General features: G+C 38.8%; 1 protein-coding gene across 3 annotated transcripts in view; it reads right to left on the bottom strand.

Moving 5' to 3' along the window:
• The window catches only part of CDH8 (cadherin 8), a 367,319-nt gene that overhangs the window by 37,761 nt on the left and 310,944 nt on the right, over window positions 1–18,614 (bottom strand). Inside the window, exons 10-11 of one of the 3 annotated variants that reach the window (XM_061173974.1) lie at window positions 925–947; window positions 772–802 (exon numbers count right to left, since the gene is read on the bottom strand). The exons of the other annotated variants lie outside the window; for them this stretch is intronic. Of the exons in view, the coding sequence (XP_061029957.1) occupies window positions 772–802; window positions 925–947 (54 nt within the window). The remainder of the gene's footprint in view (window positions 1–771; window positions 803–924; window positions 948–18,614) is intronic. 3 annotated transcript variants of the gene reach the window in all.

Raw genomic sequence — 18,614 nt, 5'->3', positions numbered from 1 at the left:
CTGCAACAAGAGAAGCCACCCAATTAGAAGCCTGCACACCACAACGAAGCCAAAAAGAAAAAAGAAAAAGCCAACTGATAAAGAAATAGGAACCTTAAAAAGGAGTTATGGTAACAAAAATCTAAAACACATAGCATTGGCTTTGGGACCAGATAGGTGCAGAGGCTGAAAAAGAAGTCAGGAGAATTTTAGGAAATGCTGAAAAAGCAGCAAGAAAACTATTAGATTCTTAGTGGAATCTCTTAAAGTCGTGAGGAAAATGCTATAGCAAACTGGTAGTCAACCAGTTATACTGTGGTCAATCAAGTTGTATAGTAGACAAAAGTTTGTAAAATATCGATAGTAGGCTGTGGGAAGATGGCGGAAGAGTAAGACACGGAGATCACCTTCCTTCCCACAGATACATTAGAAATACATCTACACGGGGAACTGCTCCTACAGAACACCCACTGAATGCTGGCAGAAGACGTCAGACCTCCCAAAAGGCAAGAAACTCCCCACGTACTTGGGTAGGGCAAAAGAAAAAAGAAATAACAGAGACAAAAGAATAGGGACGGGACCTGCACCAGTGGGAGGGAGCCATGAAGGAGGAAAGGTTTCCACGCACTAGGAAGCCCCTTCGTGGGCAGAGACTGCGGGTGGCGGAGGGGGGAAGCTTCGGAGCCACGGAGGAGAGCGCAGCCACAGGGGTGCGGAGGGCAAAGCGGAGATTCCCGCACAGAGGAGCGGTGCCGACCTGCACTCACCAGCCCGAGAGGCTTGTCTGCTCACCCGCTGGGGCGGGCGGGGCTGGGAGCTGAGGCTCGGGCTTCGGTCGGATTGCAGGGAGAGGACTGGGGTTGGCGGCGTGAACGCAGCCTGAAGGGGTTAGCGCACCACAGCTAGCCGGGAGGGAGTCCGGGAAAAAGTCTGCAGCTGCCAAACAGGCAAGAGACTTTTTCTTCCCTCTTTGTTTCCTGGTGCGTGAGGAGAAGGGATTCAGAGCGCCGCCTAAACGAGCTCCAGAGACGGGCGCGAGCCGCGGCTATCAGCGCGGACCCCAGAGACGGGCATGAGACGCTAAGGCTGCTGCTGCCGCCACCAAAAAGCCTGTGTGCGAGCACAGGTCACTCTCCACACCGCCCCTCCCGGGAGCCGGTGCAGCCCGCCACGGCCAGGCTCCCGTGATCCGGGGACAACTTCCCCGGGAGTACGCACAGCGCGCCTCAGGCTGCTGCAACGTCACGCCGGCTTCTGCCACCGCAGGCTCGCCCCGCATCCGTATCCCTCCCTCCCCCAGCCTGACTGAGCCAGAGCCCCCGAAGCAGCTGCTCCTTTAACCCCGTTCTGTCTGGGCGGGGAACAGACGCCCTCAGGCGACCTACACGCAGAGGTGGGTCCAAATCCAAAGCTGAACCCCGGGAGCTGTGCGAACAAAGAAGAGAAAGGGAAATCTCTCCCAACAGCCTCAGAAGCAGCGGATTAAAACTCCACAAACAACTTGATGTGCCTGCATCTGTTGAATACCTGAATAGACAACGAATCATCCCAAATTCAGGAGGTGGACTTTGGGAACAGGATATATTAATTTTTCCACTTTTCCTTTTTTTCCGTGTGGATGAAAGGCTCTTGGTGCTCCAGCCAGGCATCAGGGCTGTGCCTCTGAGGTGTGAGAGCCAACTTCAGGACACTGGTCCACAAGAGACCTCCCAGCTCCACGTAATACCAAACGGCGAAAATCTCTCAGAGATCTCCATCTCAACATCAAGACCCAGCTTCACTCAACGACCAGCAAGCTACAGTGCTGGACACCCTATGCCAAACAACTAGCAAAACAGGAACACAGCCCCATCCATTAGCAGAGAGGCTGCCTAAAATCGTAATAAGGCCACAGACACCCCAAAACACACCACCAGACGTGGACGTGCCCACCAGAAAGACAACATCCAGCCTCATCCACCAGAACACAGGCACTAGTTCCCTCCACCAGGAAGCCTACACAACCCACTGAACCAACCTTAGCCACTGGGGACAGATACCAAAAACAACAGGACCTACGAACCTGCAGCCTGTGAAAAGGAGACCCCAAACACAGTAAGATAAGCAAAATGAGAAGACAGAAAAACACACAGCAGATGAAGGAGCAGGGTCAAAACACACCAGACCTAACAAATGAAGAGGAAATAGGTAGTCTACCTGAAAAAGAATTCAGAATAATGATAGTAAGGATGATCCAAAATCTTGGAAATAGAATAGACAAAATGCAAGAAACATTTAACAGGGATGTAGAAGAACTAAAGAGGAACCACGCATCGATGAAAAACACAATAAATGAAATTAAAAATACTCTAGATGGGATCAATAGCAGAATAACTGAGGCAGAAGAACGGATAAGTGACCTGGAAGATAAAATGGTGGAAATAACTACTGCAGAGCAGAATAAAGAAAAAAGAATGAAAAGAAGTGAGGACAGTCTCAGAGATCTCTGGGACAACATTAAACGCACCAACATTCGAATTATAGGGGTCCCAGAAGAAGAAGAGAAAAAGAAAGGGACTGAGAAAATATTTGAAGAGATTATAGTTGAAAACTTCCCTAATATGGGAAAGGAAATAGTTAATCAAGTCCTGGAAGCACAGAGAGTCCCATACAGGATAAATCCAAGGAGAAACACGCCAAGACACATATTAATCAAACTATCAAAAATTAAATATAAAGAAAACATTAAAAGCAGCAAGGGAAAAACAACAAATAACACACAAGGGAATCCCCATAAGGTTAACAGCTGATCTTTCAGCAGAAACTCTGCAAGCCAGAAGGGAGTGGCAGGATATACTTAAAGTGATGAAGGAGAAAAACCTGCAACCAAGATTACTCTACCCAGCAAGGATCTCATTCAGATTTGATGGAGAAATTAAAACCTTTACAGACAAGCAAAAGCTGAGAGAGTTCAGCACCAACAAACCAGCTTTACAACAAATGCTAAAGGAACTTTTCTAGGCAAGAAACACAAGAGAAGGAAAACACCTACAATAACAAACCCAAAACATTTAAGATAATGGGAATAGGAACATACATATCGATAATTACCTTAAATGTAAATGGATTAAATGCTCCCACCAAAAGACACAGACTGGCTGAATGAATACAAAAACAAGACCCATATATATGCTGTCTACAAGAGACCCACTTCAGACCTAGAGACACATACAGACTGAAAGTGAGGGGTTGGAAAAAGATATTCCATGCAAATGGAAATCAAAAGAAAGCTGGAGTAGCAATTCTCATATCAGACAAAATAGACTTTAAAATAAAGACTATTACAAGAGACAAAGAAGGACACTATATAATGATCAAGGGATCGATCCAAGAGGAAGGTATAACAATTGTAAATATTTATGCACCCAACATAGGAGCACCTCAATACATAAGGCAAATACTAACAGCCATAAAAGGGGAAATCGACAGCAACACAATCATAGTAGGGGACTTTAACACCCCACTTTCACCAATGGACAGATCATCCAAAATGAAAATAAATAAGGAAACACAAGCTTTAAATGATACATTAAACAAGATGGACTTAATTGATATTTATAGGACATTCCACCCAAAACAACAGAATACACATTTTTCTCAAGTGCTCATGGAACATTCTCCAGGATAGATCATATCTTGGGTCACAAATCAAGCCTTGGTAAATTTAAGAAAATTGAAATCGTATCAAGTATGTTTTCTGACCACAACGCTATGAGACTAGATATCAATTACAGGAAAAGATCTGTAAAAAATACAAACACATGGAGGCTACACAATACACTACTTAATAACGAAGTGATCACTGAAGAAATCAAAGGGGAAATCAAAAAATACCTAGAAACAAATGACAATGGAGACACGACGACCCAAAACCTATGGGATGCAGCAAAAGCAGTGCTAAGAGGGAAGTTTATAGCAATACAAGCCTACCTCAAGAGACAGGAAACATCTCGAATAAACAACCTAACTTTGCACCTAAAGCAATTAGAGAAAGAAGAACAAAAAAACCCCAAAGCTAGCAGAAGGAAAGAAATCATAAAGATCAGATCAGAAATAAAAAGAAATGAAGGAAACAATAGCAAAAATCAATGAAACTAAAAGCTGGTTCTTTGAGAAGATAAACAAAATTGATAAACCATTAGCCAGACTCATCAAGAGAAAAAGGGAGAAGACTCAAATCAATAGAATTAGAAATGAAAAAGGAAAAGTAACCACTGACACTGCAGAAATACAAACGATCATGAGAGATTACCACAAGCAACTCTATGCCAGTAAAATGGACAACCTGGAAGAAATGAACAGATTCTTAGAAATGCACAACCTGCCAAGACTGAACCAGGAAGAAATAGAAAATATGAACAGACCAATCACAAGCACTGAAATTGAAACTGTGATTAAAAATCTTCCAACATACAAAAGCCCAGGACCAGATGGCTTCACAGGCGAATTCTATCAAACATTTAGAGAAGAGATAACACCTATCCTTCTCAAACTCTTCCAAAATATTGCAGAGGGAGGAACACTCCCCAGCTCATTCTACGAGGCCACCATCACCCTGATACCAAAACCAGACAAAGATGTCACAAAGAAAGAAAACTACAGGCCAATATCACTGATGAACATAGATGCAAAAATCCTCAACAAAATACTAGCAAACAGAATCCAACAGCACATTAAAAGGATTATACACCATGATCAAGTGGGGTTTATTCCAGGAATGCAAGGATTCTTCAATATACGCAAATCAATCAACGTGATACATCATATTAATAAATTGAAGGAGAAAAACCATATGATCATCTCAATAGATGCAGAGAAAGCTTTCAACAAAATTAAACACCCATTTATGATAAAAGCCCTGCAGAAAGTAGGCATAGAGGGAACTTAACTCAACATAATAAAGGCCATATATGACAAACCCACAGCCAACATTGTCCTCAATGGTGAAAAACTGAAACCATTTCCACTAAGATCAGGAACAAGACAAGGTTGCCCACTCTCACCACTATTATTCAACATAGTTTTGGAAGTGTTAGCCACAGCAATCAGAGAAGAAAAAGAAATAAAAGGAATCCAAATCGGAAAAGAAGAAGTAAAGCTGTCACTGTTTGCAGATGACATGATACTATACATAGAGAATCCAAAAGATGCTACCAGAAAACTACTAGAGCTAATCAATGAATTTGGAAAAGTAGCAGGATACAAAATTAATGCACAGAAATCTCTTGCATTCCTATATACTAATGATGAAAAATCTGAAAGTGAAATTAAGAAAACACTCCCGTTTACCATTGCAACAAAAAGAATAAAATATCTAGGAATAAACCTACCTAAGGAGACAAAAGACCTGTATGCAGAAAATTATAGGACACTGATGAAAGAAATTAAAGATGATACAAATAGATGGAGAGATATACCATGTTCTTGGATTGGAAGTATCAACATTGTGAAAATGACTCTACTACCCAAAGCAATCTACAGATTCAATGCAATACCTATCAAACTACCACTGGCATTTTTCACAGAACTAGAACAAAAAATTTTGCAATTTGTATGGAAACACAAAAGACCCCGAATAGCCAAAGCAATCTTGAGAACGAAAAATGGAGCTGGAGGAATCAGGCTCCCTGACTTCAGACTATATTACAAAGCTACAGTAATCAAGACAGTTTGGTACTGGCACAAAAACAGAAATATAGATCAATGGAACAGGATAGAAAGCCCAGAGATAAACCCATGCACACATGGTCACCTTATCTTTGATAAAGGAGGCAAGCATATACAGTGGAGAAAAGACAGCCTCTTCAATAAGTGGTGCTGGGAAAATTGGACAGATACATGTAAAAGTATGAAATTAGAACACTCCCTGACACCATACACAAAAATAAACTCAAAATGGATTAAAGACCTAAGTGTAAGGCCAGACACTATCAAACTCTTAGAGGAAAACATAGGCAGAACACTCTATGACATAAATCACAGCAAGATCCTTTTTGACCCAGCTCCTAGAGAAATGGAAATAAAAACACAAATAAACAAACGGGACCTAATGAAACTTAAAAGCGTTTGCACAGCAAAGGAAACCATAAACAAGACCAAAAGACAACCCTCAGAATGGGAGAAAATATTTGCAAATGAAGCAACTGACAAAGGATTAATCTCCAAGATTTACAAGCAGCACATGCAGCTCAATAACACAAAAACAAACAACCCAATCCAAAAATGGGCAGAAGACCTAAATAGACATTTCTCCAAAGAAGATATACAGATTGCCAACAGACACATGAAAGAATGCTCAACATCATTAATCATTAGAGAAATGCAAATCAAAACTACAATGAGGTATCATCTCACACCGGTCAGAATGGCCATCATCAAAAAATCTAGAAACAATAAATGCTGGAGAGGGTGTGGAGAAAAGGGAACCCTCTTGCACTGTTGGTGGGAATGTAAATTGATACAGCCACTATGGAGAACAGTATGGAGGTTCCTTAAAAAACTACAAATAGAACTACCATACGACCCCGCAATCCCACTACTGGGCATATACCCTGAGAAAACCATAATTCAAAAAGAGTCATGTACCAAAATATTCATTGCAGCTCTATTTACAATAGCCAGGACCTAGAAGCAACCTAGGTGTCCATCATCGGATGAATGGATAAAGAAGATGTGGCACATATATACAATGGAATATTACTCAGCCATAAAAAGAAATGAAATGGAGGTATTTGTAATGAGGTGGATGGAGTTAGAGTCTGTCATACAGAGTGAAGTAAGTCAGAAAGAGAAAAAGAAATACAGTATGCTAACACATATATATGGAATCTAAGGGAAAAAAAAAAAAAAGGTCATGAAGAACCTAGTGGCAAGACGGGAATAAAGACACAGACCTACTAGAGAATGGACTTGAGGATATGGTGAGGGGGAGGGGTGAGATGTGACAGGGTGAGAGAGTGTCATGGACATATATACACTACCAAATGTAAAATAGATAGCTAGTGGGAAGCAGCCGCATAGCACAGGGAGATCAGCTCGGTGCTTTGTGACCACCTAGAGGGGTGGGATAGGGAGGGTGGGAGGGGGGGAGATGCAAGAGGGAAGAGATATGGGAACATATGTGTATGTATAACTGATTCACTTTGTTATAAAGCAGAAACTAACACACCATTGTAAAGCAATTATACTTCAATAAAGATGTTTAAAAAAAAAAATCGATAGTAACAGAAAAGGTTTTTTAAAAAATCCCCTAATTAATTTGTAGACTTTGGTTAAGAAATCTTCCAGACAAAATGTTAGAAGTGTCAACTGGCTTCTTTTAGTGAAATATGATACGGTACAGGAAAAGAAATATGAGCTAAAACAAAACAATAATAACAAAAAATAAATATTCATTCTGTAAGCATTATTTAATGCAATTTTGGATAGAAGGCTTACTGGGTTGGACAATAAAACTGTTTCTTAATTACTGTCTCTCAAACAGTACAAGAGTTTCAGAGTATAAAGTGACCTAGAGTAGAAGTCAGCAAACTATGACGATGGACCAAATCCAGCCTGCCACCTGTTTTTCTAAATAGATTTATTGGAACACAGACATGCCTATAGTTTATGTATTGTTTATTTGATGGTTTCTCGCTAGAAAGACAGAATCAAGTAGATGTGACAGAGGGCATAAGACCCACAAAGCCTTTTCTATCCCTTTATAGAAAAAGTTTGCCAACCCCTCTCATGGGGTAAAGATCAAAGAGAGGGTGAGACTGCCCTTTGTTAAGACATCTAAAAGATTTAAGATGGTACCTCACAGACCAACTTGACTAGAATTTAAAAAAATCTTTAGGGCAGTGTCTTAAAGTAGACTGATATACTGAAAAAAAATAGATATTTCTGAAAAAGAATAATAGATATGGCTTTTGGAGACATGGACTGGACTCATAGGAAACCTAAATAGTATTAAAAGATAATTTTATGATAAATTAGGAGTTTGGCATTAAAATATACACACTACTATTAATAGATAACTAACAAGGACCTACTATACAGCACAGGAAACTATACTCAATATCTTATAATAACCTATAATGGAAGAGAATGTAAAACATATATATATATATGTTTTATATATATTCAGTTATATATATATATAACTGAATCACTTTACACCTGAAACTACCACAACATTGTAAATCAACTATATATATTTCAATAAAAAATTTTAAAAAGACCATTTTATAGCTGAAAGCATCATCAACATGGATAAAATTGACTTAACAATTGTAATTAAAAAAGAAGTCTCAGACACCCAGCAGATGAGAAAGATAGTGAGCTGAAAATATGCAATATTTCTTGTAGAAAACAAAGGATTTATCAAGGGATGATCCAAGAACCCAGAGGCAGAGTCAAGAGCAGTGGTGAACAATGAACAAGGCATCATGTCCATAGAGTAGAAGCTGGCTCATTCCCCACCTTTGGAGTAAGAGGATCTGGCAGCAGGTAACCAGGTGGATTTTAGAGTAGCTATGGACCAGTGACTTCTATCTATCTCACATTCCTCCCCTATCTAAATAGTATCTCTAGTCCAGTTATCCTTTTCAAGTTTAACCAGATATGTTAGGAATATGGGGGTGCAGATAATGTGTCTTTTCAGTTCATAGTCTTCTGATTGAGAGAAGCTGAAACAAGAATTTCATCTGAATTCAGACCTGTTACAGAGCATGATTAGCTGATGCTATAATTGTAAGAGGTTTTTGGGAGTCCTGGGATAGGAGAGAGCACATATCGAATGTGAGAAGAATATAAAGGATTTTTGGACAGAAGGCAGACAGTAGTAGACAACAGAAAATGGCCACAGGATGTCTACTGCTTTTTCTATCAGAGAGTGGCGACTCTTTTCCCTCTCCCCTAATGTGGGCCGCCCTTGTGACTTGCTTTGACCAAAAGAATGTGCTGAAAGCGACAGGGTATAAGTCCCCAAGCCCGGGAATCAAGTGAACCTTAAGAATCTGCTCCCCATCTGGGAAAGTGTCTACCACCTGTGTCCAGGTTAAACTTCTAGACGAGGAGAAACCACATGGAATGAGGTTCCAGATGTCCTAGACAAAGCCCCAGGCAGGCGAGTGAACCACGGTGAGAATAGCTGAGGCCAGCTCAGGCCAGAAGAGATAGAGAGCTATAAGCGCAGCGGCACAACTTGCTAATGCACAGAACTGGGATTAAATTAAAGGGTTGTTGCTTTATGCCATCACAGGTCACATTATGAGGAGGCATTCAACTTGGCAACACTCAATTACATGATTCATCCACAAAGTTCTGAAGCAGACTGTTTTAACCTGCATCTTGGATTCACCAATTCATGTTTAATTGACTTTGGCTAAAGTACTTAACCTCCTCCTGCCTCTGCCTCTTCATCTGCAAAATGGAGATACCCTCCCTAAGAAATTCTAGACGCTCAGAAGTTGTTGTTGTTGTCGTCGTTATTATTATTATTATGAGTTATGTGTAAGCTAGCCTTTATTGAGTGTCCAAGTTAGACCCTGAGATACCAGGGGAAGCCTGGAGATTCTCTGCCACAAAGAAGAAAAAGAGGTAAATGAGGTATGATGCAAAAAAGCGAAACTAACCACCTCCATTTTATAAATGTTTCCGGAACTCTTTCTGGTTGTGTGTTCTAGCTGAATAATAACAGTAGCTACTATATGCGGGGCATCTTCTACATGCCAGGCACTTTACATACATTATCTCTAATTCTTACAATTATAGTGCTAAGCAGTCAATAAATGAGAGCTATTATTATGCATCACACTCTGTGGTAAATGCTTTACATCATTATCACATTTAATCCTTAAAATCACTTCTATGATAGGCATTATTAACCCAACCTCACAAAGAAAGCAACAAAAGCATGCAGACCTTAAATAATGAACCCAAACACACAGAGTTAGTAAATGGCAGACCAAGGATTTCTGTTTGGATCTATCATAATCTAAAACCTACTTTCTTTTTACCAGTACTACTCTGTATCTTGGCAGATGGAAATCCTAGATAGTGAGAGTTCTTTGTCAGGTACATATAAACACTGACAATGGATTATTTTCAACTTTGTTCTCAGACGTGCCTTTCTGGAAGCAAAGGGAAACATCGAAGAAGTTGTCCACACTCCTTAGTGACTTCTACCAAGAGCAATATTGACTTTCCAGTGTCTTTCCCTGGCATGATTCATAACATCAAATGAATCCACCCCTGGAAGGAGCCTTTTGCATCACTGGTTTTCAAGTTATCTCTTGGGTTCTGTCATGTTGGGAGTGATGGGGTGATGGAATGGACAGGGTCTCTGGTCCTGTCTTTCACCTGTTTCAGTCATAGAAACTTCATATCTTTGTGTTCTATATAATTAAGGTACCTTGAGAAGAATAGCTTAATATAAGGATTCCTCTACTAAAAAAACAATCCAATAAGCAAAGTCAAGTAATTCTGCTTTATGCAGTTTCCCATAGTATAGATGAGACCACTGCGCCCTGAGAGGGGAAACCATTTTCCAAAGGCCTTCAAAGATAGAGCTATGGTAGAGGTAGAACAAGAGCTCAGAAATTCTGCCTTTTTTTCCTTATAGGACGTGCTGTGAGGCTGTTAGTAGGTGAAATTCCCAATAATCAATCTTTGGTGTGCACAAAGATTCTGTTTAGTGTCCCTTAAGCCCAAAAGAGTTAGCTGGATATTTAAATAATGTATTACCATGGCCTGTATTGAGGATGGGATGGTGGATGAAACCAATTCTAGATTCATCAGAATTTTACTTGGGACACCTTTGGACCAGGTCATGGCCGTGTTTAGGCCAGTTCACTTAAACAGTGACCTCTGGGATTAGAGGCATCGCTAAGACATTAGACAGAATGAACTTGCGGACGCTGTCCTGAGCATCATAGAACGTTTAGCAGCATCTCTGACCTTTTCCCACTAGATGCGAGTAACATCCCACCCCTGTCTCAGTTGTGACCTATCCAGACATTGCCAAATATCTCCTAGACTACAAAACCACATTCAGTTGTGAACTACTCATTTGATGTAGGCACTAAAATAAGTTATTTGATCATCACTTTTTAGCAGTATCCAAAAGAAAACTAAATTCACAATCCAAAACAATAAACAATATTGCACTTATCATAGAAAGCAAAATCAGAACTTGAGTCAAGACTAATGCAGCTTTTAGAGTGTTTGGTTTTGTTTTTTAACTGAGTTATAGTAACTGAGTTGTGCAGGCACTGAAGTGTTTGTGGATGTTTCAAAATGACCTGCTTTTCATGAACATCAAATTTTTGATCTATCTGCAGAAAAAAATGGATTGATAGCTGCTATCAAATTTGATCGCAGATCCTGGATATAAAAAAAAAGTTTTCTTGCTATAAAATTTTAGCTGCCTGTCACTTACGTTATATTATGTCACATCTCACAATGACATATTGCAATGTAATGCAATGTAAGTCACATAATAGACAACTGCAATTCATAACTTTCTGAACAGGGAGAGTCATTCTTTACAGAGAATCTTCCCAAGGAAAGGGAAGGAATCCCTCTGCTGAGGTCACTCATAGCACTGACACTGCTGGCCTATTTGTGACTTATCTTCTCATCCTGTCCGTACTATTTATTTTTCCAACTTACCTTCCTTTTAAAACGGACCTTCCTTCACATCTTCTGATTGTGATGGAGCTGTCAATCAAGTGGCTTGCCCCCAGTGGAAGGTGGGGACTTACCCAGGGTGAACCAACAGGGATCTCAGGGCTGCTACTAGCCTAAGGTTGCATTTGTGTGAATTAAAATATGTATTCATCTTTTTGAAGTTACAGCCTCAAAGAGTTCAAGGGCTTGGTGATGAGATGGTGCCTTTCTAAAAATGAGACAAAGGAGACTGTGCTGGGATCATAGCTTCTCAAGGGGAGTGTGTGCTGGTTTCCAGTTGTCATTCCTCCCAGGGCTGAGGGCCTTGCACAGGGAACAACTCATACATCTGTAGCCCTGAGAACATTTCATCTCCATAAACAAAGAGAATGGCTTTTGAGTCACATGCTCATCTCCTAGGTCAAACAGGGGCCCCATTGTTTTAAACCAGGAATTGATATGAAACCTGGCATAGAGAAGATCTCTCATTTACAAACACCAAGCTGTGAGATCTGTATAGGCCTACCTTGTCTGCAAGCTTTCTTTCCCACTCTTTGGAGAGAATGTACAGGGAAGGCAGTATAGCACAGAGAAAGAAAGCAGAGGAATAGTGCTGGGGAAAGACAGGGACCTATAACATCTTTGGGGCACCTGGATCTGGTCATGATAGAAGCCATTTAAACTCTGGACTTTTTGTTATTTGGGCCAGTTTACATTTATTGTTTAGGTAATTTGAGCGGGCTTTTCTGTCACCTGTAAGCAAATAAGTTTCTAATAAGCATATTCACTCTCTCCATCTAGTGTTGTTTTTTTTCTTCTGTTTAAGAGAAGTGGCGTAAGTTCTTCACAAGCTCTTTTGTGTGAAGCTACATTAAATGCATGCATTCATTCAGCAGTTTCTTACATTTTTAAAATGCAGCCACCATCTATTGATCTTCCCTTTGAGCCCATGCAATATACTCTAAGGTCACATAGTTTGTTTTTTAAACTCCTTGTAATGCTGTAAGTAATGCCTGGATGTACCCATCTTAAGAGAAAACTCGGGCTGACAAATGCAATACTTATCAAAGTTCAGCTAACAAGCGATGCAGCCCATAGACAGAACCCAGTCTGTGGGAGATGGCTTCCTTACCTTGTGTGACTGTCTCTGTCATTGCTCACTTTCATCATTGTTGCTTCTGAGAGTATTTTATGTATTAGAAGCACAAGGAAATCACAAATTTGTGGGATTAAGGATAATAGAATCACAGCTGGAACAGCCCATGCTTCCCCTCTTTCTTCCAGTTTTCTCTGCATCATAACTTTTTTCCCTTCTAAGCCCTCTAAGAAAACAAACTAATGCGTGCTGTATATCAAGAGGCTCAGACCCTCACGCTGTAATGTGAATGGTCTTGCTTCTATAAGCCCAACATCCAATGGATTTAAAAAAGTGGAGCTCGCAGGGACCCAGGGAATTGACTAGTAAATTATGGACTCTATCTGCTTAATCTCCACAGTCTGGTTTTGGCCTTGGTTTCCTAAGTTTCCCCGAATCTCCTCACAAAACTGACTGATGACCTCCCTGACATCTTATTTTGTTCTTTTCATCTTTGCCCTCCATCTTCTTTTGTCTACCCATGGAACAAGCACCTTGGCTAGGTGCTACTCTTAAGAAGGAGAGTCACAGGTGGGAACATCTACATCCCTACTAGTGAGAAGCTTTTTTACGTTTTGGAAATTCCTGCTGCCATGTCATCCTCACTAATTTGACCCTTCTTATCCCTTTTTGGGATCAGCATATTGAGACCTAGGATACATTTCAGGGAAGGTTTTATATAGCTAGTTTAACCCCTTAAATTCCATTCTTACCTGCTTCCTTCTTTCCTCCTGTAAGGTCCCACCAACTTTGCTACTTGGTCCACCTGAATTATGATACTAAAAACCCCTGCTCCTTTCCTGTTCTCCACCACCTGCTCATTGTCGTCACCCTTCTGAGGAGGAAAGGCCCTGATGAGAGAAATTTTATGATGCTAAAACTCCATGTTCTATACTTACAAACAAGACCCAGCACATACTCCAGTAATGCATTTCCAGGAGAATCTTGCACAGCCAAGATTTGGATTTTAAATTCTCATTTTACAATTCCAACATTGGAAATTGTGCTTTGAGAGAAATAAGTAATTCCTTGTTAATGGTGCTTTGCTTATTTTGAAAGACATTGAATTAAGGGATTAAGCAAGTGAGTAACATAATAAAAATGATGACTGCCTTTGGAAATGTGCTTCTTTATAGCTTTTACTTATAGAGTTTGCTTATACTCTTTATACCCAGCATTATTTTTGTACTTAGGTTCTTGTTCTTTTCCTTCAGTTCTTTTTAGAAGCTAATGTGCTTTTCTTCAGGTTTATTAATCAGAATACCGTATTGATTGCAGTATCTGTGAAATATGGGTGTGTATTATAGTTGAGGGCACATCGTATTTAATTGTCAGCTTTTTAGTGGAACATTATTTTTCTTAGCTGGATCTACATTAATGATGCATCTCATTAACAATATATTATATTTGGTGACATTAAAGTTTTAAGGCATCAGATTAGAATTTAGGCTTTCAATCAGAAAAAGGCAAAGATAGTGTGTTGGCCTGATATGGTTTCAGGCCACTATGATTGGCTTATCTCCACTGCAAATGATTCACTAGACTATATTGAGGTATAGGTCCAATGCCCTAGTTTAAGTCCCTACTTTGTTCTATATGAACAAAATAACCCTAGAAACATCCAAGGAAGAAAGGATACTAATCTAGGTACCGGTCAAGTATTTATGTGCCCCTAACTTTAGATCATGTAAATGTCACATCCTATTACTAAAAAGTATGTAAAAACTGCTTATGTGGAATTGAAGTACTACAAAAGTCCCATTTCCAAAAAATAGTAAATATTTCTAAATGCTTTTTCTTTCCATTTAATGCATTTTAGACTCTTTGTATTAAAAAAAAAGTTTAAATGATTTACCTGTGTTCTCTTTGTCCTAATGCATTGTGTATATATTTGAGTGGTTATGTATGAACATTGAATAGGATAATGCAGCAAGATCTTTCACCTTTTTAATTAGACAGTCCTTCCAGATTTTGGCAACATGTTGACTATCAGTCAGTTTTTGTGGCTTTCATTTTTCTATATCTTCTATATCATTTTCTATACCTATATAGAAAGATATCTTTCTATATCTTCACTAAATTTAGGGTGGAAAGTTGTGCAAGACTGAACCAGGTCTATTAGCCCAATACAAGAGTCACTGTTCTCTTCCTAAGCATAGGAAACAAATGCTTTACTATGTTTCTTAATAACTCAGTATCATTGTAATGAATTTCAAAGACCATTGTGAGGATCAGACACACACAGTCTAGAATCACACTTGGCATGTAGTAGATGCTCACTAAGCAGTAGGCATAATAATTTTTTGTGGAGGCCTGCAATATCTACAGTAAATCATTTGTTTTAGTATTCTTTTTTGATGTTCCAGGTTTTCTCTAACTAATACTGTGACAATCTTCTCTGATGTTTAGCTATTGGTTTCTAACGTTCTATAGTTTGAAAAAAGAAGGCACAAGTGTTTGAAAATTATAAATGAAATATCAACAGTTTTACTGAGCAAATGTTCTAGAAGTATAGTGTAAGGCATTGAAAGGCAGCAGGTGCTACTGGTGAGAATGTAGCTTTAGAAGCTTGGTAGCAAGCTGCATTCTGTACCTGGTAGGTCAGTGAGCATATCTGAGCTTCAGTTTCCTCATGTGTAAAATGGCAATAACAATACTAACCCTGAATATATATAGTAATAGATAGATAGATATTATGTAAATTATCTGAAATAATAGGTGCTCAATAAATTTTAGCTATTTTTTTTTGCAATTTGATGTATAACCCATGCAGAGTAAGAAAGTACAGATTTGTCTTAAAATAACCACAGGACTTTTAAAAAATATCCTAAACAGAGATGTAAGCATACTTTCTAATCTTTATAATCATTTTTTATATTTCTCAATGAAAGTTATTTTGTAAGCAATTCTGTTTTCATGGTATGTAATGTTAGATTATTCCTTGAAAAAAAAAAGTTCTTACAAAATTAAACATCCATTTTAGAATAAATATTTTAGAAAGACAGAAAAGCTATAACAGGATTAATATAGGGGTATAGGTTTTCTTCTTGTTTCTTGCCTACCCAGTCAAAATGTGAATTTTATACAATTACCTGCGTACATTTTACTTCTCTTTCTTTGGGCAAAAAAGATAATGAATTCTAGATAATTGTCTCTTAACCATTCTAAAACTTTCTTTATTGAACTTTAGCCTACCAACATTCATAACAAAGGCAAGTTTTATGTCAACTCACAATATGTTTCAGAATATGGCCAAAGTTATTTTTTATTTTTAAGATTTAAAACTGCACTGAGAAAAAAATTTTAAATATATCTATTACTGATCTACATAATGTGTGTTTATATCGATTTACTTGCTAGGGCCATTAGTAAACTTTGTGTGCATGCATGAGTGTGTGTGGAAAAACCTCTTCAAAGTGTGAGACACATTTTTTATCCTATGAAAAGCATCAAGAATAGATGCAGATATACTCAAAATATGAAGAACTACTTCACTAATTTATTTTGGGGATTCAAGCTAACTCTTATGATCATACAGTTTATGAATCTCCACAAAATGTTTCACTGCATTTTTCTTTTAAAAATGTTTTTGGTCATTCCCTATTTCTCCTTTAAGTAAACTATTCATATATCTGATCATTCTTCCTTAACTTTGACAGGCACCTCTACCCAAAACTGTGTTCTTATCTCTGCAAAAGTTAATTCAAACTCTACCTTTTTGAGAGATTTTTCTGTAAATCAAAACTGAATCCAATAATTAAATACCTTCATAAAACTCTTAACTTTCCTTGTCTCCAGCCTTAGAAGATAAGCAAAACTTACCAAATTGTGAACTATTGGAACCATGTATCATACATTATTGAGTTATTTTGATGTAGGGTAATAATTTAATTCTATATGTCCAGAAACCTGCTCAATGGGTTATATAAAACCTATAATATTGTAGAAGCATATCTTTTAATAATACTATCCAGTATTTTAATGTGGATGAGATTTGGTACAATAATTTCTAATGTAAAGATCACTTCCATTTGCATTATTTCTTTTGAAGGTTGATAAAGACAAAATACATAGAGTATCTAAGTTCAGGTACTGCCCTTGGCATTTATCCTACATTCTTTCATTTGCTCATCACAGCAATTTTGTTTTGACATAGTTAAACACGGTCTGTTACAGAAAGTTAAAAGCCTTGTCTAAAGTCACATCTTTGTTAATTGGTGGATGCGGGACTTGTCTGATTTCAAAGTTTGTACTATTTCTCCTCATACCATGTGTTTGCACACTCAGTATGTTAGAATAGATGAGTCCTTAGCTCCCAGCCCTAACCTATTCATTTTGTGTGAGAGGAAACTGAAGTCCAGGGAGAAGTATATCACAGTGTGATCTTGATGAAACTAGCAATGCCTGTCTGGCCAAATGAAAGCAGGAAACTCAGAGAAGGATGATTGTGTTCAGCACACCAGGTACCGTGTCACCCTTTTTTCAGACTGCTTTAAGATAAACAGCCTTCAAAAGTCTGAGAATAATATACTCAAGCAATAGAGGGAGGAAATTCTAGTAGGCAGTCTACTAGGATGAAAGCGAAGGCAATGAGTAACCCAAAGAGGTCCAAGGACAACAATTACTATCTTCCTCTACGAAGTGCATCAGCACATTCATTCTGGTGGCAGCTTAGGGAACAGAACAGGCAACAGATAGAAAATGAATCCAACATGATGTCCTGAAATCAGTACAATACCATCCTCTAGTTGCCAGGGGCCCTCAATAAACATTATACTACATTGAAAGTTAGCTAAAACATGTTAACCGACAGGTCTCTAAACCAGCTATGCACAGCAACTGGAAAAGGCATGAACTATTTACAGGGAGACTTGGATCAAAACTAGAATGGATTCTAATAAACCTGCAAAAATAGAATCATCAGCCCCAGCTCACAGTGCTGCAGCACAAATTGCAGTGATGACTGTGGATCACTGTGAATTTGGAAAGAGCTCACCAAAATGATTTGACTCTGCAAGCAGAAAAGCATTAAAGAGTATAGTTCAGCATAGTTTGTCTAAGCTCAGGAATCATGAGGACACCAATCTGAAACTCACAGGAGAACCATGTGTTCCTGACTACAGATGTGTGTCACCACCCCGATCAGCCAAATGCTTTGTAAAGATGGGAGAGATGGAATCTAGGAAAACCTAACTCTTTATATAGAACCAGTTTCACAAGTTGGGTAAGATTTAAAAGGGAACATTGTTTATGACAGTATGGAAACTAGAATGTGTGATCATTCCTCCTCATATCATAGTATTTTGCAGGCTAGCCTGTGAATTTCTCCATTGTATGACAAAAAGCCATGTTAAATTATAGCTGTTCTCTCTGAGAATTCAAATTAGTATAAGACTGAGTCCTAAGGAAAACAAAAATACTCTGTACAGGAGGACAAAAACAGTGTATATTTGATTCACTGTTTTATTTTGAATTTCCAAAGTAGTGCCTTGCACGTGGTAAGCACTAAATAAATAGGTATTGAATGAATATATGAGTGAATAAAGATACAGTGTGTTATCAATAACCTCAGAGGACAGTGGAGGAGATACTCCTTGACTCAAGACAGATACTCGTGTCTACCTTAGCAGTTATCACCGTCCTGCAGAGAAAAGCAAAGCAAACTTCACAGAAACCGTTAAGCACTCCATTGCTCTGCTCACAGATGAGGGGAACCTGGGTTGTTATGAATGACTAGAAATTAGCTAGATGGAAAGTAGAGGGAGCAGAGGATGTATATTCCAGACAAAAGGAAGGGATATAAAAAACA

Source organism: Eubalaena glacialis, chromosome 18, assembly GCF_028564815.1.
Source record: "Eubalaena glacialis isolate mEubGla1 chromosome 18, mEubGla1.1.hap2.+ XY, whole genome shotgun sequence".
Classification (NCBI taxonomy): domain Eukaryota; kingdom Metazoa; phylum Chordata; class Mammalia; order Artiodactyla; family Balaenidae; genus Eubalaena; species Eubalaena glacialis.
This window is presented reverse-complemented; position numbering and strand designations above follow the sequence as displayed.